At 50.6% G+C, this 27,279-nt stretch overlaps 1 protein-coding gene across 1 annotated transcript in view; it reads right to left on the bottom strand.

The window, feature by feature from the left end:
- Positions 1-2,455: 2,455 nt before the first annotated feature.
- Positions 2,456-27,279, bottom strand: part of LOC144936547 (uncharacterized) — a 76,279-nt gene continuing 51,455 nt past the window's right edge. The window contains exons 11-14 of the mRNA XM_078863738.1: positions 25,773-25,880; positions 17,883-17,978; positions 17,074-17,167; positions 2,456-7,410 (exon numbers count right to left, since the gene is read on the bottom strand). Of these exons, the coding sequence (XP_078719864.1) occupies positions 7,382-7,410; positions 17,074-17,167; positions 17,883-17,978; positions 25,773-25,880 (327 nt within the window). The 3' untranslated portion in view covers positions 2,456-7,381. The remainder of the gene's footprint in view (positions 7,411-17,073; positions 17,168-17,882; positions 17,979-25,772; positions 25,881-27,279) is intronic.

The raw sequence follows: 27,279 nt of genomic DNA on the forward strand, positions 1-27,279 counted from the left end.
GGTGGCAAAATGAATTAAGATCACGATAAATGCATCAAATCACCTGTGCGTGTATAAATCAATGCTATGATTATGTTAGCCGGGCGGTAGTAGTTATGCGCATGGCCTGTAATCCAGCATTGTGGAGCCGAGGGTTTGTGGATCACACGAACTCATTGGGCATCGATGTACCCATATCCTGTCGAGCTCAGGAGAAGGCGGTACAGCAAAGCGTGGATGAATATCATCCGTCTTCTCCGGGCACCCCGGTTTTTCCCTCCACATTTAGAATCAACATCACGCGTTTAGAGTATTTGGCTGATATAAATGTCATTCTAGATTTGAAGTTTTCGTGACTGCAAGGATCCATACTCTTTGGTTCTTTCGGTAAAGTCACGTAGGTGAAAAAATAAAAAATAAATTCTAATTTTTTTTAATTCTTATTTTTATTTTGACCTACGTGACTATACCGAAAGAACCAACGAGTATGATATAAATGTCCACGTAATAAACCACTTCGTTGGGGTATCACTAGTCGCTAGGTCTTTTCTGAAAAATAAATAGCTCAGCGGGCCTTACCTGGTAAAATTAAAAATATAATAATAGTTTAGTTTTAATAGAATGTTTCCACCTCGCAAGAGTAGGATTTCTCCAGGTGCTCCGGGCTTCTCTCCTCGCATGCAAACTCTTGTGAATTTTCTGAAAACATCTTGATCTAAAAAAAAACTACTATAATGTAGGACCCTAATAAAAAAAATAACGCCCTTGAAATTGAATGCACTATCAGCATTCGGTGTTGGGGTTGAAGGGTCAATTTATATCGATTGCCATTGTGGCGCGTGCAGACTCTCTTAGACGGGTTCAGGGGTCACGTGAACCAATTTGCACGTGATGCGCTCGATTTGGAAACGATAAATCTCTCACTTGAATACTGCGACGCGCGCTCTGAAGTACATGCCCTATACCCACGATGCACCGAGTGATTTAATTGTAGAAGTGTCAGCCCCTTGCCAATGCACTGCTGGAGGACACGCCGCCCCGCCCTGTCAGTTGCGGCGATTGTTCACCGATTCTTCACCACCCCGATCATCAGTTGGTCACACGCGATGTATCCCTCCGGAAGGGGTCTTCAGGGCGTGCACCTAGAGCTGCCCCATGGGGCTTCGATCGTCCGCGAAGCTTTTGGGGCCACAACCACCGGAACCGCACACAAACCACGGCAGCAGATGCGGTTACTTGATGGACGCATGGAAATTAAAATAAAAACCTCTCTGATGTGCGGAGACTGTCGTCGTCCAGAACAGAGCACGTGACCATATACTTGGACTCACTGCCCGGTTCGCAGACACAAAGGGAGGCATCGTCAGGGCGATCCCACTACTCCTGATGCAATGATCTGGCCCAACCACCTCAATGTCAATGTATAGCTGCTGCTGCTGCTGCTACCGCTGCTCCAATCAACATCAGCCACGCGAAGTTTTGCGGTGCGACCGAATCGCCGAGCGGATATCTTGAGCAGAGTCTTGTCTCGACTCTGCAACCAGCTAGAGCTGTGCACAGATGATGATTCGTCCCCGCGTCATAGCAGGAGTTGGTATGACCTAAGGTAGCAAATATTTGTCCTACCGATGTCTTTACATGACCGATGCAAGTTAATTACTTAATAAGCCACTCATTGCAACAGGTTATCACACAACTCACTGTTATTGTTCACATCAAGACATTGGAACCCGCTATGGCTTTGCCTGCTCAGGTGGGTGCCGCGGAAGAGAGATGTTAACTACCTCACCTGGTAGACAGGAGGGCGTGCGTTCGATCCCAACACTGACGCCTGTAGATTTGGAGTTTGCGTGTCTCTCTCCCCGTGGTCCCGTGGGTTTTTCTCCGGGTCCTCCGGTATTTCCCCTCCACATTTAGAAACATGTGTTTAGAATCTTGACTTAAAGCTTTCGTGACTGCAGGAAGTCATACTCTTTGGGTCTTTCGGTAAAGTCACGTAGATAGAAAAATGAACTGAAGACGATTGCTTGTGTTGCGATCGAAACGTCGTGATTTTTTTTATTTTTCTATCTACGTGACTTTATCGAAAGACCCAAAGAGTATGTGTTTAGAATATTTGGCTGCTATACATTTCCACGTAATAAACCACTTCGTTGAGCTGTCATTTGTGGCCAGTTCGCTTCTGAACACGATCTACATAGATCAATGGCCCTTACCTGGTCACGTAAAAAGTATTTTTTTAAGCTGTACTGAGCGGTGAGAAACCATTGTCTGGGCTCGTGGACTATAGAGTAGCGATTTGGTCGCAAGCAACCAAGGGTTGTGCAAACGATCAATGGACGTGACATTTTCAATGCGCCACGATCGAGATAAAAACAAAGCTGAGACAATGTACGTTCAACTTCTTTCTCACCGTACACAGCCAAGGCAAAGAGCAGTGGACGAAGAAAGGCACGGCGAGTGTACGGCGCGGGGCGTTTTCTCAGCTTGGTTTTTTATTGAAAATGTGTACGAAAAAGAAGCAAAAGAAAAATATGAAGCGTATTAGGGATTGACCGCCAACTATATAATGCGATCGAAGCGACAACAACACTCGAAAAAATAAAAACCCGGAAAGTTCCCGGGCCATTTGCCGCGTGCATTTGCGACGGCATCCGTGTGCTTTCCTTTCGGTCGTTCACCCTGGGGGTATTGGGTCGCCACAACGACAACGAATGGATATAACTGACGTTTAAGATAATGGTTATTCGAAACCACCCCACCCCCACCAACAAAAATTGAAAGCGATGCAACTTTATTATCACACGTGTAAGTCCTGAAGATGTCACCGTGTTGTCGTTGTAAATGTAACTTAGGCGGTGGTCCATTTTAAATGTTAATTTGGGTTTTTTTGGGGAGGCGGGTACATCGATGAAGCCAGTGCAACGATTTATTGCCAATATTTCATTGCAAGTCAAGATTTATTTAATCGTAACTTTGATTTAAGGGGTGACATCACATTCCTCGTCGCATTAAGGTGGCTACGCTAAAACAAAACAGTTGGAATGTTGACCGGGCTATCGCTGGGCCAGGCTCCAGCTCATCTCAGTTGGAGGTGTGGGGTTTAGATTGGATACTGTTGCTGCAGGCAGCCACAGGGACAGTGATTCACCGCTAAGGGAGAGCGGACTTGGATGGGGGGTGTGGGAAGCGTGGTGCAAGACCCACCCCATCGCACGCCTATAGTAAGCCCTGACTATCGCAGGTATTTCGATGAACCCAGTGCAGCGAGTATCACCAGATTGATCGCTAACTTTGACCTGTCGTGGCATCACTTCAGAGTCTCCAAGAAGCTCTACAAAACTAGCATCATTTTGACACAGCCGTTGCTCAGATCCGCTGCTGGATTTTGAGACTCGATTTCAATCGACGAGTCGATGCGACGTCACGACGAGGCGTCGTCGCTAAGAATCCATCGCTCACAGACACCCACAGCTGGGGGATTTGCGGCGATTAGCTGCAAAAGGCTTCTCTCACCGGCGTCAAGAGGCTAGGATGAGCGACAGGATGAGCCGTGTTCGGTATAATTAGGTCGGGCTGGCATCGCTGTTCAGAGCTGGACATAAGTGGCGATTGGGGGGGGGGCAGGGTTGGAGGGAGCCCCAGGTGGCTATAATGAGGAGGGGGGGGGGGGGTTGGACAGGTGAGCCCAGGTACAATCCTGCAACAGCAGCAGCAGGGGGCCCCATGCCAGCCACGCTCCGGCAGCAACCTCTGGCACCACCACCGCTCTGGATAGCGAGCGGCGCGTCGACTTCGCGTCACCCGAACACGCAACGAACGCCGACCGTCATCTAGACGAGAAATCGACGTCGTTGAATTCGAATCCGGATAAACACCGCTGCAGAGTGTGATGAATACAAGCTGGTAAATTGGTTTGCGAGAGGGGGGGGGTCTAAGCCCGTTACAAGCCCCGTGATAGCCTCCCACCCCACACGAAGCCTCACGGCGCCCGAAAGTCTCGGCGCTTCTCGCCTGTGGCAGGCAGCCAATGGGACGACGGTGATGCCGCTCCACAATTTCACAGCCTTGGGGGACCCCTCTGCCCCCCCTCTGCCCACCCCCCTGCCCTCCGGACATCGAACAACAGATGGGCGGTGAACTAATGCGCAGTGTAGCAAGCGGAAACAATCTCTCCCAAACACTTTTGCCGTTTGCGAAAATAAAAACAAAAAAAGTGCAGACGTTTAAACAATTCTTAATCGCCTAATTGTTTACGGAAGTTTCTTTTTTTTTCTGTATTATTATTCATGTCTATATTCTTTTTTTTATGCACTTTGGTGAAGATATTCTATTGGAAATAAATAAGCGTGGTATTAAGAAAAAAAAGGATCTATTTGTCGCAGCACGCGTACGCTGTGATACATAGGCACAGGATACAAATCGTACTTGCGTGCGCGCGCGTGCGTGTGTAGTAATACAAGCAGTTTTATATTTTTGTATTTTTTGTTTTTGTGCCACTACGACTACCGCTAAACGTTACACTGTTATCAGATTACGTTGCCGTATTGTTTCATTTTTTTCTCTCGCCATTAACATATGATGCGTGATACATGTGCCCCCTTTTAAAACAAACTAAGCGACGTACCTCCCTAGATAATGCAACTACAAGCGCCACCCTTCTCTCGGGCCAATCTCGACACTTTCTCTCTTTCCCCCACGCTCTCTCTTTCGTCTCTTCCTGCATGCGCCGAAAGAGGCCGGCTGCAACCCAGCGAGGCCACAACCAACAACGCCGTTGCAATTTGCCTGCTCTTACCAGGTAACCCACAGCTCACCTGTCCTCGTGTGCCAACGCCAGTGATGATCATCTGAACGAGTTCTGGGCCTCCCCTGGGTCGACTCGGTCTCAAATGAGTACGTGGTGGCGACGCGTATACATCGCCACCAGGGAGACAAAGGCGGCCAGACGTGGTGCTGGCCACCCAGCCCCTCGTATGCTGGGCGCTAACATTTTAAGAGTAAAGATTACTCGATTTAAAATGTGCCATGGGGCACGAATTTCATGGGTGGCACACGAATATGAGTCACGTATCAGATAACTTGTTATTTCAACAGGAACCAAATTGTTGGCTCCACCAAGCTGACTTCACACCAAGGACAAGTCTGGCCAGGTATACATATCCACGGGTTGAGAAGAAGCGTGAAGATTCACATTTGTCTGGTGGTGTTGCGGCATTCGCTCATGAAAAATAGCTTTATAGCTAATCGGATATCTCCAGGATAAATAAAGATTCTGGTCACGATTCCTTGTGCCACCTTGCTCTCTGCCACCTAAACGCCACCGTGACATCGGCTGGCACACGCTGGCAGCTCCAACCCATGACCAACTTGCAACTTTGCCCACCTCTTGGCTCTAACCCATCAGCGTCTGCGATTTCCCATCTCTCGTCAATCTCCTTTGAGGTTTTTGAGCCTCGCACGTCCTCTCTCGTCCTTGATACATTTTCCGTACAGCGAGCACCTCTCTGCACGATCCCTAACCCTGTGTGTGCAAAGTAAGAAAACCCATCTCCTTTACATGACGTCTGCAACCCTCCGTTTGTATCCCCAATTCCATTTTAGGGAACTAGAAATTGTCCAATGGGAAGGGCCAGCAGAAACGCAGCCCCTCCCCCTTGTCCAGTGGGTGCTACTCGAGGTCTTTCAAAATTGCCCCGAGCGCGCGATCTAGCAAAAGCCCACAATGCACCATTGCACAACCGCTTCTAAAAAAATTACTTCCTTTGTTCGTCCCTCGTGCCCCGTTTCTGTTTCCTGTCGGGCGATGAGATATCAATAAAACCCAATATCGGTGGGAGGGGGGTGGGAGGGGGGCTGGGAGGCCCCTCTGCCCCCTCCCCCCCATCGTTTCTGTACGATCCTCGTGCAAACAAGCGAAGCCGGCTGCGACAAGATTCCACAAATCTGGCTGCCACCTGATGATGCCGGTTGTAATTACTGGCGAAGCGTCGTACTCCGATTGTAAATGTTGTGGATTTGCTCTCCAACACACAACCGGTGTGGCTGTACGAGTAACGAATTGGCACGTTCTGTTTCCGAGACAAACCTTACTAATTGGCTGTCGGGTGGTGGCGGGTTTAATGACACATTCATATTAACGCAATCTAACCCATAAAAACCCTCTTATGGATGATATTTGTCGCGAAAGCCTCCTCCTACGTGCTAAACTGACGAGTTTCTAATGGGCAATGCGCTGGCGGTGGGCGTAGATTGCTTTTTTTTTTGCAAAGTCTGATGATCGCTAAATATTGCGGGGCAGGACGAGGTGGCGGGAGGGGGGGGCTCTTTGGCAAATGACGTTTGTGCTCACGTGGAGTTTCCTATCGACCCCGTGGCACGCCGCGGCTCCGTCCGCGCGTGCTGAGTCTAAGCTCTCGCACCCCCCCCACCACCCTCGCGGGCGTTTCTGGGGGGGGCGGATGAGTTGTGCTGCGCGCCCCCATCCGGCGCGATGTCTCTCAACGTTTGTCCTCCACGTGCCGGGAATGAAAATCGACAGAGCTCGTGCCGCGCAAGCGCAGCGAAACGTCCGTCGTGCGAGAGCGACCGCAAAACAAACAAAAAAACTCACGCGGCCGTCGAGCGAGCGTCGCTTAAGAGTCGTCACCGCCGCCATCGTCAAATCCTTCCAGCGTCCGACAGAAGTCCTCTCGTTTATCAAGCACTCGTGCCGCCCCCCCCCCCCCTCTCTCTCCTCTGCCTACGCCCTCCTATCCATCTCTCTCCTTTCTTCCTCTCCAATATCAACGATAAGCAAGTAAAAGCTCAGTAGGAATATGGATGAGCACTGGGAAATGTTCACCCGGGCTTTTGCCGCGAGTGCCCGTCGCGTTATTTATCGATAGCTGAAAAATATCATTTTACTTTGGACAAAACGTCGAGGAATTAACGCGTCGACTAATTGACAATCGTTTTTGGGCCGCAAAGTGTTAACAAGCTCGCACGTGATTCAGAAACGTGATTTTGTTTTTTTAGCACACGCGCACAAAAACAAAACCCGCTTGCCAAATGTGAGTTGACGAATAAAATGTGCGTGGCTTGCCGCCAGATCTGCTTCGCTTGAATGTGAAATCGCGCAAGTATGCGAACGTTTTGAGCGTTTGCCCCATTACGTTTGGGTTGTTGTTACTTTAAGAAACTCCTGCGAGGACACATCCAGAAGCCCTCGTTTTTACCAGTGCTCATCCTTTTGAGGAATAACGAAACGGAATATATAGCTATTAAATAAACTGCGGGTAACATACATTTCTGTTTAAAGCCATTATATAAATGATATTTTTTTTTGTTTTCCTTAAAAAAAAATTATAAATACAAAAATGAAATTGCTGGCGTGGGAGATGTTGCGCAGTTAGAAGATCTTTCAGACTTCATTCACGTATTGCTCCAAACCTGAAAAAAATGAACAAAGCAGAATATTTAGAGGATTTTCCACAAACAAGTCACATGTATATAACTTATCTTGTCAGTTAAATTTGTCGCTACGACGCCAGTGATTATTTTCTGTTGTGTATTACATCACTTGGCGTTGAACTAGGACCCATATGTTATAAGAGAAGGTCCTTGGCTATAGACATCTGGCAGTTCACCAGTATTGATTCAAGAAGGCCCGACTCTGCTGATGGGACACTGTATGTCGAAAGCGGTCAAGGATTTTGCTTTGCTGCTGAATGTATTCAATCCCAAAAGGCTATCGTGCGAATGGGTTGTAGGAGAAATACTTTTAGAGAGTTCTGGTTGCCAGGGTGCACGCATCGGGGATGAATATCGATGCCCAAAACCCCACAAAGACGTCCATCGAATCGCGCGTGAGAATCAATGATCTTCGCTTCGTACCTGTTGCACTCACACTAGAGGCAGCTAGAATATCAACCACGATACAATAATAACGGCTCGGCGAGTGATATCGCGACCTCCCCGAGGTGACTACTGTTCATCAGCACGCCGGGTGGGAGGTTGAATCCGCGACAAGCCCAACAGCATCTATTGTCTCCGGAGAGAGCGGCGAACTTCCAAGCATTGCCTTGCGACATAGCGGACGTGTGTGGCCACAGACACCTGCGTTGCACCGTGTATATATTGTGAGAAGCAAATCCCAGTGGCTCGCCGCGGTTCACATTACTGGCGCACCGGATTGTGCCATACCGTCGCAAAAAATGGGGGGGGGGGTAGGGGGAGGTGTTGGTTAGCTTGTACTTCTTGCGCTTCCCTAGCATGGCTTGTTCCATTTATTCATGGGGTGTGAGGGGAGGGGGGGAGATGAGGGTGAACTTGGTGGTGACCATGGGCAACTTGCGTTAGACGCAGCGAGTGCAGAATGCGAACGCTTTGAGATCGAATCGAGCGAGAGAGGCGGCTTGGGCCCAGCACCTGCCTGCCGGCACACTGGGCAAGGACCGAGTCGAGAAGGTGACGTCATTATTAGAAACGTCTATTTCGATAAACGCCCCACGCGAGTTTGGACATCGGACGCAAATGCCATGGTGGAGCTGAGAGTGTATGCCTTGGGTGCATAGGTGAGCGTGTGGCGGTGGTGGTGGTGTGGTAATTCGGGTGATTTGAGGGGGGTGTGGGAGGGAGGGGGGTAGGAGAGGGGGGGGGGTGATGAGGGGTGAGGGGGCAGCCACTTGAGCGGCGTCCATAAGTGGCGTCGCGGTATCGGATACTGCAAGCTGTCCATTCCTGCCCTATTCTTGGCATGCTGGCACCTGAGGCTCGGTGGGCAGCTGTTGCCGGAGGCCACGAGGCCACTTGGAGCCCCGGGGGAGCGCAAGAAGCGAGACCGGCAGATGGGCAGAGAGCGAGCGAGCGTAGGCAGCAGTGGAGTATGCAGGCGGTGCAACTGCACAGGGCCCCGTGCACTCGGAGGCTATGGATAGGAGAACGTTTGATTCCTTGCACCAGGGCTCATGGCGACCGAGCTATGCCACACAGGAGAGCGGAATGAATAGACAGCAAAAATAAAGTGGGAAACAGAAATGGGCCAGATTTAAACTGGAGGATGTGTTTCTGGACATCAGTGAAAACAAGCTTCATAGCTCATCGGATTCCTCCAGGATGAATAAAAGGCTGACATTGAATATCATTGATATAAATTGTAAATAATCAATTCACATGCGCGGGGTTCAAGGTGTGCGTCATGACCAGCATTTGGAAATTGGCGGTGAGTTTGCTTGCTTAAAACAAAAATGCTGCGTGATCAAATTGGTCTGGAAAACCGATTGACTGATGGACTGAAAGATTTTTTATTTATACACGGAGACACGCAATGGATTTCTGCTTCATATAAGTTTTATCCAAGAATGGGAACGGAGAGAGTTTTCTGAGGCTAACGATACAAAACTGGATAAAAACAAATTCATCTCAATTAAAATGTTATCATGAAATTTAAACAAAAAGTCCTTTCTAATCGGAGGAGAAGAGCAAAGACTGCTGTGACTTTTTTTTCTCAAAATATTTTTCATTAACGAGACTTTCTTCCTGAGCTCTGCCTATCTATATATGTTAAAGGCTACGGATGTCTGCAATAGCTCAGTGTATGAAAACAACCCAGAAAGAACCCATACATTGACAATTGTGTTTTTAGAGAAATCTTTCATGAAAAAATAAGTAAAAATAATTAAACGCGTGAATGTTGAATCAAGATCTGCTAGATCGAGGTATGTTATGCTGGGTACCGCTAGTTTAATACATTTTCCTACAAGCCTGCCTAATGAACTTTGACCCCTTTGTCTATCATGTGACAGGTTGGCTACCATGATGGTTACCATGGCATCTGCATACCCGGCCTACCAGCAGGTCCATGCCAAGCCTCCGCCCCCTGTGCCACCCCCCAAGCCCAAGAAAAAGGTCAAGTTCCTCAACTCTGTCAACAAGGACAGCAAGAAGAGCGACAAGAACCATGAACACGGGGTCAATCATCACCAACATCATCATCAGCACAACCAGCACCACCCCCGCCATCGGCAGCACCAGCATCAGCAGCAGCTGCCAGATGACATCTTGGAGGTGGAGGAGCCGGAAGACGGCTCTGTAAAAAACAAACGGGAGGCCCCAGCTGTTGTCGCGGTCAACAGCGAGATCCGGCAAGGAGTCGGCGACAATTCAGCGCAGGTGCGGCTGAGTCCTGTTATTGAGACACAAGTGGCGGTGGACGCCGGGGAACCGGTGATTGCCAGGCCTCCTGTCCATGCCGTTCAGTCGACGCCGCCGCCACAGCCGCCATCAGCCGAACAATCAACTGTAGAGAATGCCGGCAAGACCCAGGAGAAGCAGAAGCCCAAGACTCTACCGAAACCGGCCAAGAAGGGACTCGGCTGGGCACGTGTGAGGAAGCACCTCATTGTGCAGGAGCCCGAGAATGCCGGCACCGGGGATGGCCAAGCTACGAGGGGCAATGAAAAGCCCGGCGAGGCCACCACCTCCGCTTCCCCATCCCAAACGGAGATGCAGCGGGCCATCGTGCCTCCGCTGGGCCGGGGGATGGGCAAGCGGTGGGACTCGGTGCTGTTTCAGCTGTTTGCGGCACGTGCCGAGCACCAGCGCCGCAAGGAGCAGCGGGAGAAGCGAGGAGGGGAGCACGAGGGCACCGGTCACCGGGCCTACAAAGGTCGCCTGCCGCTGCTGCTGTTCGGCCCGCGCTTCGACGCACGCAAGCTCCGTGAGGCAGCGTCGCGGCCCGCCAAGAAGCTTGCTACCTTCGTCTTCGACCTGGGCTTGGCGCGGAGGGCCGCGACGGCCGTCTGCGACGCCGATTCCGCCGCTACCGCCGCCGCCACCGCCGACGCGGCCGCCACCGACAAGACGTTCAACCGCTCGGCTCGTGGTTGGCAGACCGATGTGGCGGCGGCGGCGGCGTTGGTGCCAGCCGCCAGCGAGTGATGGAGACGACGGCGGATTCGGGGACGGTCCTCGGCAAAGCCCCGTCGGCGGCGGTGATCGATCACGCGGAACTCAGTCATGCCGAGTCTTCTGCGGTTTCGGCGATGTTGGGGCAAAGTGAGGTTTCTAGGCCTCGTGCAGCCGAGCTGACTCTACTAACCTTGGCTCAAACAAACGAGTTATCGTTCGGGGGCAACGCCACTGTTATTTCATTGTTGGGTCAGAATCATACGAAATTCAATTTAGCTTTGGGCTGTTTTATTTCTACATGCAGTGTGGTCGCTGCAAAAGCAAAAGGGTTGTTGTTGAGTTGGATTTGCAGTTCGTGAAGAAGCTAACGACTGAAATCATGAGGGACACAGAGGTGTATTAAAGCTATGGATAGGTGAAGTGTGTCAGTGATAAAAGGAAAACTGGCACCAAAAGGATGTTTGGTGGTAACGTATTCAGTTGATAAGCACTTCTCGGCCTAGTAAAGAAAACTGCGATTTTATTTATTTTCTTTTGTTCCCACACTTTTTTCGGAAACCACGATGAAAATCCATCGCGCGCTGTTGTAAGCCTTCTTCGAAATAAGAACAGCACGTTACGTCGTTAACGAGTGTCAATCAACAGTGATATCGGCCAAAGGCAGAGCCAACGTCCGACGTCCGTTCCACGCAACTTGTTGGGGTTCGCACCCAAGGACGGACGCTGCATAGTCGAGTCGTCAAAAGCCTCGCGTCCAACTCAAGGTGAACTTGCCAAGCGTGGCGGTGCTCCTTGCATGCCCAAGATGTGCAGCACGAGACGTCCCCACAGTCACCACACAATGGAGCCGGCGTCGCGTGGGAGAGGAGAGCTCGTCGCAGCCAGCCAATTACATTAATGCCGCCATGCCATCGCTTCCTTCCTTCTGTTAGGTCCTGCACAGCTTTTGCCTGACCTTGAAGGATCGCTCTTACAGCCTCTGCATTCGGTGACCTCTGGGCTGCCACTACACAGTGCCTGTCGGTCATGGTAGAGGGGGGGGTGGGTTGGTGCTTTGACCACTCGCCAGCGATGTTAGCAGTGGCCAGGAATCGACCTTGGGTCACCGGGCTCTAGAGCACTATGCACAACGTATGCTGATTTGGATATTATTTACTTGCATGAAAATATTGCTATGTGAAGAGAGAGACAACTTGAGTTAAACTTGGACTGTTGCTACGTATTTATTTTTGAAAGTGTATTGAATTTGATTTCCCGGCTATGTGCTGCGACACGTGACTTTAGAGGCTGGGAATTTGCTCGCACTTGGCTTTTCAGCCGCTTTGGAATCCTGGACCACACACCTTACACTTGGTGCTATGAATCCCCAACATATTTCGTCGGGCACAATTTCTTATTGCGATTTGCTTTTGCAAAAGTGCAATTGGATGCCGTAGAACATACGCAGAACAATACCATTTCATATGTTGCGTTATAAACCATTTGCTTTCTTCCCAGCAGTCCTTGCTCCTAACGGCCCTTGATGGGACCTGCGTCACTTCCTGTGCAACAGTCTCTCGGACCTCTGCTGACAAACTGTGGCACGTCGTGGTGGCGGTTCCCTCTGACAAGTTCCACTTCGCTTTGACGAGGCCTATGCAGCGTGTACAAACTGATTCATTGGCATTTGATCTCGATTGGGGCGCAACAGCCTGGCATCATCACCCCCTCCGATGTTTGTGAATGTGCGTTCATCAATGTTGCCAACTGAGAAAATTTGCATCTAGATTTAGTGACTTTGACAAATCGACAGAGTTTTAAAGGTTTACCTAGCAGCTGACTGTTGTTGGGGGAGTTGGCAAAACTGGCCTTCATCGGCTCACGATGAATTTCCAAATCGGTAGACATGGAAAAGGGAGACAAGCGTGTGGTGATTCACGAGGCCCGGAGTTAGAGCAACACGCTTCCCTAGATAATCTTAAAAGCCAGGACCTCGTTGATCCCAGTGGCCAATAAAAGGCACTTAGCTGGGTGCCATGCATGGCGGGGGTGGTCAGAAGTTCAATGTGGAAGAGTGCTTCAAATATCGCGTCAGCTTAAATCAAGGCCTGGATGTAATCGAGATCTGAATGTTAATCCAGGCATGTTGCCGTGTGAAGACAGGCCTGTGACCTACGCTCCGGTGTTAAAACACAGCCCTCGCTGACAACGGATAACTCTCATCGGTTGTCTGCAGATGTAAAAAAAATATTTTACAGTAGAAATGTATGTACAGTGCAATGTCACATCCGACTACCTGGGTAGTGATGTATAGGCAGATACGTGAAATGGTTGGATATGTGAATATCGACAGAAAATTGTGACCACCGTGCACAGTGTATAGGTGTTTTGCTTGGTGAGGGAAGATAGGTGACGGTCGGGTATGCGACGTACTGAACAGTATAGTCGAGGAGTTTGCAAAGAAGATGAAAACTGCAAAACTCCTGCGTGCATACCGAGCAGTGTCGTGATATGAATTGCTATTGAAACACTGAGGTTTTGCACATGTGTGTGATCTTAATACAATGTAGCTCTTTTATAATAATAATTTAATACTTAACCAAACTATTTATTTACCAGGTAAAGCCCACTGAGATTTTTCGCTGTTTTTCAGTGGTGACCTGGCCACACATGATATCTAATCGAAATTGCTTATATCATCACACGTGGGAATTTATAATTGCAGACAAATAACCTAACCACATGTTTATAAATGTGGAGGGGAAAACCAGAGGACCTGGACAAATATCCACATGACCACGGGTAGAGAGATCACGCCAACTCCAAATATATAGGCATTGTCAGGATCCAGGATCGAACATACAAGCTCCTGTTTTCCGGGAGAGTTGAATACAACATCTTGATACTTTAAAAAAATTTAAAACTAAAACCAACAATCACTGTCTTTGTTAAAATACGTGCTTGATTGCACATCATTGGTGAGAAAGTTTGAGAAGGGTTATTTATCAAGTTTAGGTAATTACTATAACTGTGCATAACTATATGACTATATACAAACTTGTACGTTTGATTGTAAATATGTTTAAAGCAAAATCTAATAAAAAAATTGAATGCTACGTTTTCTTGCATGATGATACTGTACATATACACTGCAGAAAAAAAACAATATGGCTGCTGAGCAGGCTGAAGCCTGCACTAGGCCTGAGATAAAATGCAAAGGGGTGTGTCTTTCAGAATATACGAGACAATACAATGTTGACTTAGGTAGAATGTATATGGGACCAAATCTTACTGTAAAAAAACCAACATGCATATTTATGTATAGAGAAAAATAGGCATAGCCTGGGCTTAAACGTGCAGGGAATTGACAGCACAGATTATTGGGAGAAGGGAGTTCCAGACCCAAGGTGCAGCAGAAGAGAATGAGTGACCCCCACTAAGTGAAGGTTGCCACGTGACTGACAGAAAGACTGGGTTGCTGGCACAGAGGGTGCGTGGGGGAACACAGTGTGATGAGAGGGGATAAGTAGGCGATTGAGGAATGTAGAGTGAGATAAGATGGAAGAAATATGCTGGGGAGTCCATGGAGGATCTTAAAGATGCAAAAATCAGTTGAAACGTCAATGTGGCTGCGGGGAGTTACAGGAACCAATCGCAAAAACACGTGAATTAAAAAAAGATTTTCACACTGCATGTATCGTGAGTGTATGAATTGATGTTTAATCAACAAAGCTGATGCACCTCCTCCTCAGCCACACTGAGCAGCTTCTCCTGAATGGGAGAAATGGGGGACACGAACTGAGGGGCACTGCTGTTTAGGTGACTTGCCCCCCCCACCACCCCGCCCCCCACCAATTCCACCGTGGAATAAGCCATGCCCACAAAGTTCCAATATCGGCTGGAGCAAGCAACCTTCAACCGTGCACACACGCAAGTTTCCTAGGAGAGGTTAGGCCATACTTCACCAAAAAAAACAGCTGCTGCTGCCATCCATCATCGCTGACTCCTCATAGACAAGAATAGGAAGGTCCTGGCAGACCCTGCGCTCTCTCTCTCGCGCACACACGCAATCGCTCTCCCGTGCTTACGCTCTTTCTCTCGCTCTCCTGCTTGCTCTCTCTCTATCTTACGAACCCTGTCTATCGCTCACAATCTCTGTCTCTTACCTTTATTTTGCCTCTGCTCTCAACAACCCTCGCTGCACCTGTCCTTCTCTTTTTCACTCTGATGTCTGCTCTCCCACCACAGTGGTGAGATGTTAACTATCTCGCCTGGTATGCGGGAGGTCGTGGGTTCGATCCCAACTCTGACGCCTGCTATATATTTGGAGTCTAACCGTGGTCGCATGGATTTTTCTCTGGGCCCTCTGCTTTTTCCTCCACATTTAGAGTATTCAGAGTATTTGGTTGCTATAAATTTGCACAGGATAAGCCACTTCGTTGAGCTATCCAGTCGCTTCTGAAAAGAGCTACATAGCTCAGTGGCCCTTACCTGGTAAACATTTTTCTTAATATATATAGTTTCTCACTCTTGCTGGCTTGCTCTCTCCTCTCCGTTGCACTCAATGCCGCTGCACGGGGTTGGGTCTTCGCTACGCCCACCTCGAGCATGGCACGCAGCCACCACCTCTTATTTACCATCAATCTCCATGGGGTTGCTCTGTTATTTCCAGAGTTAAAATAATCCCACGTTCGCCGGGCGACCCCAGTCTAACATGACCGTGCAATGGAATCGCGACCGGATGAGCCCGCGCGTATATGTTTGTCCGTACGTGTAAACATACACCGAAGACCAAGATCCCCTGTATATCCTTATTAGACCCTCGGGGCAGTACTGTTAGTGAGCACCTATTAAGGCCAGCTCGGCAGCGCGAGGAGAGAAAATGGTGTGGCCACAGCGGCCGTCCTCGTCTGCCCAGTGCTGATGTTTACATGCCGCTCTGGGGATGCGGGGGACGGGATACTCTTTTGGGATTGACATGGGGGGAAGAGGCCCATGACTGTTTCAGATATCACTTGCCACTTACGTTAGCTGTGGCTTTGGAATAGAATCCGGGCCTGCCGAACTTTTTGTTCAGCGTGCAAACTGCTGCACCACTGCAGCATGACTGGCTCATGTGACGAGGCGTGTTGCAACCCCAGAGGACTAATGCGATTGCCACGTGCGGATGAGAGGCAACCAACTGAAGGGACCTCGGAGGTAGTTCTTTGATGTCACCTTCCAAACTCGGTTCTGAAATACGGCGCCGGTGATGTTACACTTACATTAATTGTCTATGGGCAGTGATAACACGACGCCGATCCACCTTGCCCCAGCCCACGTCAGAGACAACCTGCACCCATCTCCTAAGATCTGGGGATGCAGGTTCTCTCTGCATTTCCAGGTCTTCGGTCGATGGGTGACCGAGCTGTTTCCCGCATAGTCCCGGGACTCAACTCTATCCCACAAGATCTCAGAGTCGGGACATATTTGAAACACGTAGTTATTATTCAACTGTTAGTTACTTCAGAAAATGGCTTTTAGCATTTCTTTTGATCTTGTTTTGAGAGTAGTTTTTTTATGCTGAGCTTTTGCTGCCGTGCACAGACTTTGAAATACTGGCTGAAAGGCGATTTGTAAATGCAATTATTATAATTACCTTTCTACATAAACCGCAATTCGGAGGAAAATGGCAAAAACGAGAAGAGGAAATGTCAAAATGTTGGACCGTGCGGGTGAGCATTGGTGGGGGGTGGTGGAGGGGTGGGGGTGGTGGGGGGGGATGCTGGGGGGGGGGACGTGAGGGGTGGAGTTTGAGGAATCGCGCTCTAGAGGGCGCCGGTGGCCACACTTCGGCCAGAACAACATCCGAGCGTTGGTGCCGGAGTTCGTGTGCCATTCACTTGAGGGTGTGTTGTGTATGTACGTTTGTTGAACTTCTTTCGCACCATACGTAGCCAGCCGTGCTTGCTGTTTTTGCTGCCTTTGCCCAACGTTGAAAAATCGGACTTGTAAAAATATTATCAGATTTATTTATTAATTGTTACCTGCACACCATTTTGTCTATTTTGCACTCCTGTCGTTTTATTTTTTGCACCGTTTGCTGTTGGGACTTGCTGACCCAACCCATACTCAACATCTTTGAAAGGGAGCTTCATGGCTCATCCCATTCCTCCTCCAGTCTGTATCAAGATACCGATTCTGAGGCCGAGGGACGGTGGTGGGGGGGAGGTGTTGGTGCCGTACCGTTCTCGCAGTCCTCTCCCTCCTCGATGGGAACCTTCTCGTATTTGCCGTGCCCTGTGATGATGAACTTGTATCGCTTCCCGCTGGGCGTGGACTGCGGGCAGAGTGAGCGAGAGAGACAGACAGCGGCCAGGTTCAGTCTCTATCAAGTTCAGTGGTCTGATGTGTTATTCGATTCTATGACTCCCCAAGAGCTGTTATCTTTGATGGAGTTGTTATTCCAATTTGAAAGTGCGGGGGGTATTTGATTACTTCCAAGTCACACATGTGCGTGTCTGTGTGTGTGTGACTGTGCAAGTGTGCGGGTGCGTGTTCATAAGTTGGCAAAGTCAGGGGCACAGCTGGTGCATCTGCCAGTCATCTCAGTCAGTCAACCCATGGCACCTGGGTCTGTCCCCGTGACCTCCTGCCGGTGAGCCTTCGATACTTCACGTGGCCTCAAAGTGCACCTGGCCTGGCACAGGCGCCATGGTGATGTCACCGCCACTCAGTGGCGAATTGCGTTTGTTGTTGTATACGTACGATTGCACACGCTGAGCACACCCGAACACGCGCACATGTGTTTTGTGTGTGTGTTTTGTGCGTGTGTTTTGCGTGCGTGTGTTTTGTGTGTGTGTTTTGTGCGTGTGTTTTGCGTGTGTGTGTTTTGCGTGTGTGTTTTGTGTGTGTGTGTTTGTGTGTGTGTGTTTTGTGTGTGTGTGTTTTGCATGTGTGTGTTCTGTGCGTGTGTGTGTTTTGTGTGTGTGTTTTATGCGTGTGTTTGGTGCGTGTGTTTTGTGCGTGTGTGTGTGCCGTTGTGTCCCCCTGACCTTGTTGAGCGCAGACTTGTCACGCTCGGAGGCCGGAGCGTCCGACATGTGCTCCCACATGCTGCGCTTGCTCAGGATATCCACAGGGCGCAGATCCTGCGCAGCACACCGTCGGCACAACACAGGCAGCGCCTTCATCGCCTCTCCCGTTCCCCGCTGCAGCTCCCCCATCTCTACCGGATCATCGTCATCATTGATTGAAAGCTCATTTATTTAGGACTGCTTTTTGTGTTTAGTTTGCTGTCCTGCCCCTGCAACCTCCGATTAGCGCGGTTGGCCACACACGGTGTGAAAGAAGTTCAACGTACTTTGCTTAATAACCATTGCTACAGTCTACATTATAGACTGCCAGTACACTCACCAAACTTCATTACCAGGCTACAGTCTACATTATAGACTGCCAGTACACTCACTCAGATTAAGAACCAGGCTACAGTCTACACTAGTTTTTTTTGTTTTTTAGTATATATTTTTTTTATTCACTTTCATTTTATTATTATTTTTCTATCTACGTGACTTTACAGAAAGAACCAAAGAATATGAAGTTCCACATACACACGTACATCACCACCAACCACGACCAATCGATGTCAGGCAGAGTAACCGTCCATCTAGCAGCAGCACAGGAGACGATTTCGTCGCTCCGTCTACGCCGTGGACTCTCAGATGCGTGCCCCCTTTTGGCTGCAAATCCGTCATTCGTCTCGACCACTGGCAATCGTCCATTCTAGCAGCCGTGTCCTGCCCATGCCAGGGTTTCTCAAACGCCAACCCCGTGGGGCCCACCACTGCCCACGTTTCAACGTTCACCAATTTACCTCCGGTCAACAACTCAATTATGTCTTCGCACGCCGCACGCACACTTAGTCATCGCGAAACGGTAGCCTCACGCGACTTCTTTGTTTCGACGATCAACTTAGTCCACTTGCGCACGCTTCCGAGGATGGAAAACTCGAGGCGGCCTCTTGTCACACCTCGAGCTGTGGGCGTTAGGAGTTGCCCACTTATCCTAGTTTTCGCAGGATCCCTCCTCTTATCTAGGCTGGCGTGTTCTGGGAAACGTACAAATGTTCCCAGAAAGCATTCAAAGTGGGCTTCTGCGGTCAGGTGAGTAACAATGACAAGATTAGTATTGACACACCACTCAAGTCCATGCATTGTGCCTGTAGTACTCCCATCTTCCTGGCAATCTAGATTGGAAACCCATTTCTTTAGAACTGCTTTTTTGTGTTTCGTTTGCTGTCCTTTCCCCGCACCTTCAATTAGCACGTTTGGCAACATAAGGTTGCCAAAGAAGATCAACATACACGCATTGTGACACATTCTTGTACCCCCCCTTAAAGAAAGTTGGCGACCCAAAACCCGGAGCAAAAACGACCGATGGCCAAACCGGAGCGAGTCGCGCTCCGTTCGCAGCCGGCGCTCTGCCACGACCTTCGGCACGGCGCTCGCCGTTTATTTGTACGGGTTGGTAAGGAGAGGGAGGGGGCGGGGAGCACTCGCGGTGTCTGCGAGCTGCGGGTTGTAAATCACGGTAATGAGGGCTCGCGATCGCGGCCGCCCGCGCGTCGGCCTGACGCACGCACGGCGGCGCGCACGTGCGCTCGCGTTAGAACGAAGCGGCGTTCATGAATCATCATCGGTGCTCGCGTGTGAGTTCACCCTTGACACGCACCTGGCGGAGCTATCCTAGTTTTATTGTTGTTGCTTGGTGATTAATGTGACTACCAGCTATGCAATGATTAATATCAAAGAGTGACACGTGATGTGATCAGCTGTCACTACAGTATATTCAGGGTTGTGATTCTTTGTTTCTTGCGTTGCTTTTGTCTCCGTTAACATCGATGTAATTTTGCTTTAAAAGTCGCGCGATATCACGAATTCAACGTCGCCTAAGCATGAGTTCACCATTTCTCCATCTCTGAAGAGTTGCCCAGTGGGTGCTTTATCATCATTCTTATTATGATTGTTCATTTGAATTGCCAAGTATATGGCAATTCTTTACCCCCTCCACGCTCCGATTTGATGAATTGTAATTTAAGACTTTGTCATTGTCTCCATTTCATCATCTCATTTATATCGTTAATGGTACAATTTTTTATCGTTAGTTTTTTCCTCTGTTCACACGTAACGTTAGCACCTGATTTACGTAAATCGCAGTTAATTGATTCCTTACGATTAATTGCACGTGTGTAAGTCGACACGGTCCAAGTGGAAAGTCTCGTGGTCGCTGTTCACCACGGATGCCCTATACACCGCTGTCACGACCAAAAGTAGAAGTTTTAAAAATGAATAAAAAAAATATTTACCCAACAGCAGGGTTTTGCGACTATGACTGGAATACACCCCATCTCATCAGATCTCAGAAGCTAAGCGGGCTTGTGCTTGGACAGTTCTCGGATGGGCGACCACCATGCACAACAAGTTTGTTACAGGCAGCTACGTGGTGGCCAGCAGCCAAGGGCAATGGAGAAAACAACGATATTGTTGTACTGTACTTCTATGCTCCATGCCTTCACTCAACCCACACTGACCGGCGTGGTGAAGATTCGTTAAATAGCTTCCCACAACCTCATCCAGCTGTGGATTGGCAATAGCCCTTGGAAGTTTGCGTGGATTTAAATTTTGATCTCAATGAGTTCCCGGTTCACATCAATGAAGGACAGCGACATGGAACTTCAGCTCGCGTCCGTTCACCCAAAGCTCTCGCCGCCGCGAGCGATGAACCGAGGACTGCTCGCTCATCGGTGAACATTCCTGATCGCCACTCGGCTCGCCGCCTTCTCCACTGCTTGAGATGCAAACTCGCACGTCACCAAACTATTAATTCTTTAGCATTTTTATTTCCTTGGAGATCCGGGAATGGCGAGCTGAGCAAGCTGTGCGAGAGAGAGAGGAGGTGTGGGGGGGGGGGGGGAGAGACTCGGCGAGGTTGGTGAGGAACGGCGGGCGGCGAATGGCGTGGTTTAGTTTTGGGGCAAGCGTGCGAGCGGCGCGAGTGGTTTTTCGGGGAAACGCCAGAACGCGTTATTATGAAAATAAATATTTAAACCCTCGTTCAGACTGCTGAGTAGCGGCAAAGCGACGGAGGAGGGTGGGGGGGTCTCTGGAGGGGGGTGCGACTCCGATGGGTTTTAGATTTCCCAGCGCCGGCCACGTCGGCCGAAATGCGGCAACGGCAAAGCCGCTCGGCTCCAACGGGAGTGAAGAGCCACGCTCGCACGAGGCTGTCGCACGAGGCACTCGCACGAGGCACTCGCACGAGGCACTCAGCGCGGCAGTTGAAACAATGGTCCACATTTCTTAAATCCACCCACGGGTATTAACAGGTGCACCCCCAGTTAGTCGATGGACAAGTCACAAGTGTGGGTACTCCCAGCTCTTCCAAGGCGTGGAAAGGTAGGCCAAAGCTCCGTCTAAACGGAGGCCCGTCAATCCACCGCTGGGTGAGGGCATCCCCTGGGGTTTATTTGACCGTACTTCTCCACGCCGCTCGGTGTGGGGTAGCGATGGTGGTGGGGTAGGGGGGGGGAGCACGGGTGATGGGAGCATTGATGTTGCTGCACTGCCCCCTCGCTTGACGACGTCGCTCTGCGGCGGCCTACGATCGCGGTGGTGGTCGCCCATCCAACCAACAGACTACGCGGGCCCGGGCCTCCGTTAGCTTCCGAGGTCTGACAAGAAGGGGCGCGTCCCGGGTGGTGAGGTGACAGGCGACCCCCCCGAAAGAGAACGGAGGTCTAAAGCGGAGAGCGCTCGCTCTCTCGCTCTCTCTCTGCAGTGTTCTTCGAGGCTTCAGGGGGTAGAAAAAAAAAATCTCAGTTCGGCGACCCTCTCTGTCGGCTTGGGACATTGTTCCGAATTGCCCAGAACATAACTCGGCAATAATTCATAAGAAAACAAATATAATTCACCCCAACGCGGGACAGCAGATCACAGCCTGCAGTTAATGCCCCGTCCTGTAGGAGCATTTGACCTTCCGACCCGTGGCAGTTATTTAATGTTAACACATGCTAGATATTAGTTATGTCACATTCCTTAACAAGTAATTGCTGTAACGTATATCTGCTTTGTGACCTCATTGCATCACTGGAGGGTGGGCGTGGGGGGGCGTGGGGGGGGGCTGGGGTAGGTACAGCAAACTCGATGTCGGCTCGACGAAAAAGGGGAGAGAGAAAAATAAACAACGATCAGAAATCGCTTAAGCGTAAATATTTCTCGAAAATAAACAATTAAACAAAGTCGCCGAGTTGCGGCGTTTACGTAACGGCAGCGTTGCACGTGCTCGCGCCGCGGCCCTGATACGGAGATGAGAAATGAGCGCGTTGGCCTCCGCAGAAGCTCGGAGCAGAAACACGAGCACCCATCGCCACGACGCCCTGGATCGCATTAGCGCTCGCGTACGCGGTACACGCACACGCACGGTACGCGCGCCTTTATGGTCGGCCGCCCCGGTACGTGCTCCCACGGGTGACCGACTTGCCGCTCGACTGACTCAGCCTGAGGCCCACCAGGGGCACTCCGGTCAGCCTCTGGGTCGACTCAACCGAGGGGCCGCATCACACGGAGGCTGCGTCTCATGATCCTGCCGGAGGCTGCGGGTTTTGTCGGCCGAGCGTCTCACGATCCTACCGGAGGCCGGGCTGTGGGTCAATTATCGTCGACAGACCCCGTCAGACTGAAACGCCAAGCAGGTGTGAAGGCTGCAATATATATCGGTCCATTGTCTGAAGACATCGTGAGAGGCTGGTCTATCAGTCCATTGTCTAGAGGGAATTGGTAATAACACCCTGACGGCAACAGATAGAGAAACGCTCCATTTCTTTATCTGAACGCTTTGGAAGTTAACTTCGAAGCAGAAACCTACTCCCTAATCACCACAGCTCGCTAACCCCCCTACTCACCACTGCTCTCTAATCTCTCCGCTCACCACCGCTCTCTAACCACCCCCGCTCACCGCCGCTCTCTAACCACCCCATTCACCACCGCGCTCTAACCGCAGCGCAACATTGCACCGCTTAGCTCTACATACCGACAGCACGGAGCACATGACCTCGAAACGATTCTAGCCGTGCTCTCAACGAAGAACAAAAAAAACGATGAGTCGGAGGTGGGTGGGTGGGCGAGCATGCAAGGGCCAGGGTCTTCCAGATGTGGGGTCACGCGGGGTGCTCGGGTGGGAGGCGCCTTGAGGATTTGGGAGGCTGAGAGGAGGGGGCTAAGGGGGCGAGGAGATGGAGGAGGAGGAGGAGAAGGGAGGGTGGGCAGGGTGAAGCTTTGGGAACGAAACTCTCACAAATAGGGTTGACCGCAGCGAGTGCATTGAACGCACTGGATAAACAAACCCGAGTGTGCGTGGCCAACCCCCACTCGTACAGCCTCAATTACTCACCCCCCCCCCCCATGCCCCCCCCCACTCCCTACCTCCCCCACCGCTCCACCCCCAGGCGCTTGTGTGTAATTGCGTGCACGTAAGCACACTGGCACGCTTATCGTCGAGCGCGCGCGCACACGTCCACGCACGCGAGCGAGCGAGTGCATCTTTTGAGAGATCTGGTTCATCAGAGACGTCGCGATGCTCCCGTGATATTTATTTATTTTTTCTCGCGGCGGTCGGTCGTCCATTCGCCGGATGGATGATGAACGTAATTAAATCACCCCCCTCTCTCTCTCGACTCCCTCTCTCTTCACCTTGTCCGAACACGCACCGTTGCAGGCCTTGTCTCCCAGTAAACGTGCCAACGTTGGGGCCGGGGTTGACATACGGTTGGAACCGTTTGACCAACGTTGGCCGGACGTTGGTCCAACGTGCGCCACATTTGCTGGGCCAATATTCGCTCAAAATCGATTGCTTTGTCGCTCGCAGATGGCAGTGAGGTGGTGGTCACCGATCTGTTCGTTATCTCCGTTCGAATAGTTTTTTTTTTCCCATTCTCCGGGTCAGGTCATGCCCTCCCCCCTCGACCCCAACCCCCCTCCCCCCCACCCCCAAATAAACAAACGAGGATCTTGGAAAGGGGAATTCTTTTGCGGATATTTTTGTAGCATTGACAGACAAAGATAAGAACCGCTTTGTGGGATTCAGCAGTGGTTGTCCACCACATAGACTCGGCCCAGCCGTGTAAATCCCTAACTTCCACCATTGGCTTTGGGGCGGCCGTAAGTGGGTGATGAGCACAGCTCCCATGCTCAACTACTTTCAGAAACGGCTTTGGAATTATTTTCCTTTTACTTAAAAATTGTCACGCTTTCTGGGGGTGTGTGGGTGCATTTGTGGGGAACGATAGTGTAGCGGTTAGCGTGCTGCGCTACGAACCCAGAGTCCGGAATTAAATTCCCGCTCACGGCCAACATCAGTGACGATTTTCTGAACCGGTCCTGGGCCTCCACCTGGGCGACTGAGCCTCAAATGAGTACCTGGTGCGATGTGTCAACATCGCCACGAGGGAGACAACAGCGGCCAGGCGTGGCCACCCACTCCCTCGTGTGCCATGCCGGCCTTCATTAGGTGCTCGCTAACAGCACTTGTCCCAACAGTCTGTTAAGGATATACGGGGGGGGGGGGGCATCTTTCTTTTTTGTGTTTGTGCGTGCGTGCGCGCGGGCGTCGCATGCCTTGACAAAATTAAAACGACGGTCGTGCTCCCGAGCCAGTCCATGCGAGGTCAATAAAAAGCAAAGCGTGCCGGGAGCCTCCAGGGGAGGGCAGGGGGGGGGGGGGGGGGGGTTCGCGAGTTTTACCTGGCAGCGACAGAGTGCCGAGCACAGAGCTGCTCAAGAGGAGGCAGAAAAGAGGCAGCGTCTAAAAGTGAGAGCGGGGCAGTCGGCGGAGAGAGAGAGAAAGCCACAGATCAGCTGAGGAACAAAGAAAAAACAAAGAAAATCATAATTCGAATCACTGAAGCGGAGAGGAACAGAAACGTACAAACGAATAAGCTCATAAAAGCACAGGGAGGGGGGAGGGTAGGCTTGTGCATTGACTGTCACCTGTCATCTGGCTGCTACATGTGGCTGTCACGTGCCCGGCTGTCACGCTGCGAGACCGTGGCAGTGTTCCCAGACACGGAGCGCAAATGGATCTCTTCGAAGGGTTTCAGCCGAGGCCGCAGCACGCACGCTGAACAAGCCTCTAAACGTCACAATTGAATCCTCTGCTTCTTGACGTTCCAATCAAGCCGTGATGATCGTTGCCATTTTGTAGATCGCCAAAGATGCGACGTCTACCGCTGCTGTAAACGTGTAGAGATGGGCCCGCTGGCCGACTCGGCCGCTTGATTGATGAGCCAAGCGCGATCGCCGCGTCCCCCTACTCAGTGGGCGATTATTCTGTACGCCTTTAGAAATAGTGACTGGAACCCAAATATACTGCCTAGCGAAGTGGGGAAAACCCCCCCACAGGAGTCATGCCCAACATGAGCGGCTGACGGTGCCGATGATGTCACGAAGCCCTGCCCATCATGGTCGAGTAATGGAGGACGTCAATCACAGGATTACAGCCCAGCTCGAGTGAAGAGCTATGCGTCGTGTTGTTTGGACAGGCAGCACCCCCTCCCTAACCCCCACCCCCTATTGACGTGTCAGCGGTCACAGCTTCAGCTCCGACATGCAACAACGCGCGGCCGGGATCGGGCGAGAGAGCGGAAATAATCACGGAGGGGATGGAGAAAGTTTCAGAGCGAAAACAGCAAGTCGATGAGAGAGCAGCGAGAGTCGCAGGGAGTGGAGACAATGGAGAATAGAGGGAATGGAGGAGATAATCCAGGAGAGAGTAGAGAGAATGTAGGATAGAATGTAGGAGAGGATAGAGGAGAGAGAGTTGAGAAAATCAAGGCGAGGATGCAGGAGACAATGAAGCCGATGTTGTTGTTGTTGCCGCCACCGCCGCATTACCGTGGGCTTCGCGGGCTGAGCCGGGACCTTGCTGTCGGCCACGTCGGGCGACTTGGTGCCCCACTGGCTGATGCGGTTGGCCACGCCCACCTTGATGACCGCCAGCTCCTGCGGGCAGAGACACCGGCGGACGAGGTGGACGTTATGGGACGACGGCGATTGAGGAGCTGGCGCCGATGACGGTTGTTGTGGGGGGTCGCGGTGGCGTTGGCGGCAGTGAAGGGAGGTGGTGGTGGCGCCGATGGGTGTCGTGGTGTGGCGGTCGTGATGATGATGGTGGCGGTGGACGTGAATAACAAAATCTAATGAAATAATAGCGATCAAAAATGAGTGTGGTTTCACTGGAGCCGGAGTTGACCGTCAGAAGGTCATGGGATAGTTTTTTTTAGTATAGAGTTGATCTTATCAAACCAGTCACAAGAACAAAACGTCGCATTTACATTTGTTTCACTTCGCCTGACAACGTTGCAGCGCTGAGGATTAAACATCAAATAGCATGATTGTCGTGCAAACAAAAACATTTCTCCGCGTAGCAGGTTGTCCGGGAAACGTGTGTGCCCTCCGAAGTAGTTCTGGGTTATCTCCTTCCACGGGTCGCCCTCGGACACAGGGAGTGACGCAGCACCGCTCGTGTGAGCATTCTGAACGGCGCCAATAACACGACTTGTGATACGTAAATCTCCACCTCCCCCTACCCCACCCTGGCAAAACGTTATTTAACTTTTCAAAAAAAATATATATATATCTATATCGAGGAATGGCAGTGACCCCCCTCTGCCCCCCCCCCCCTCCTCACCGATGCAGGCAGCTCCGTTCAGACAAACATCTGGCCCAAGTGGAAAAGGGAGATCGTGAGACATTTTTGGGGGGGGGGGGGGTCTGAGAATAAAAGGCAGGAAAGAGGGAAAGCATGTGGTTTGGAGTTTTTGGGGAGGGGGGAGAAATAAATAAATAAATAGCACGGAGCATTCCTCAACTGACTCCCCTAACAGGAGGGTCTCGGAGAAAAACCGCACGGTAATTTTCGAGAATTTGCTGAGTGGTCTCGGGCAATAAAGGCGAGCGTTGTAGCCTTTGTAGGCGGATGTGGGACAGTTGTAACAAGACGTCGTTGTGAGAGGGTAACAGCGGACGCTGCCTCGGTGCTCTGTTCTGTGTCGGTCGCGATCACCCAATGCCGCAACATCTATCACCGCTGCGTCCTGATTTAAAACTATCAAAGTTAACTCCACAAGAGCCAACGGCACAACATCTATCACCGTTACGTCTCGATTTAAAACTATCAAAGTTAACGCCACCACAGCCAACGGCACAACATCTATCACCATCACCGTTACGTCTCGATTCTTGCCATAGAATCTCACCGCAACCAACGCTGAAACGTGTAGCACCATCATCATCACGTTCTGGATTTAAAAGCTGTTAACATCACCTCGTTCAATACCACCATTGACATCTCATTTACAACCAACACCACAACATGTCAAAATAATAATTTCCATTTGTA

Source organism: Lampetra fluviatilis, chromosome 16 (assembly GCF_964198595.1).
Source record: "Lampetra fluviatilis chromosome 16, kcLamFluv1.1, whole genome shotgun sequence".
Taxonomy (NCBI): Eukaryota; Metazoa; Chordata; class Hyperoartia; order Petromyzontiformes; family Petromyzontidae; genus Lampetra; species Lampetra fluviatilis.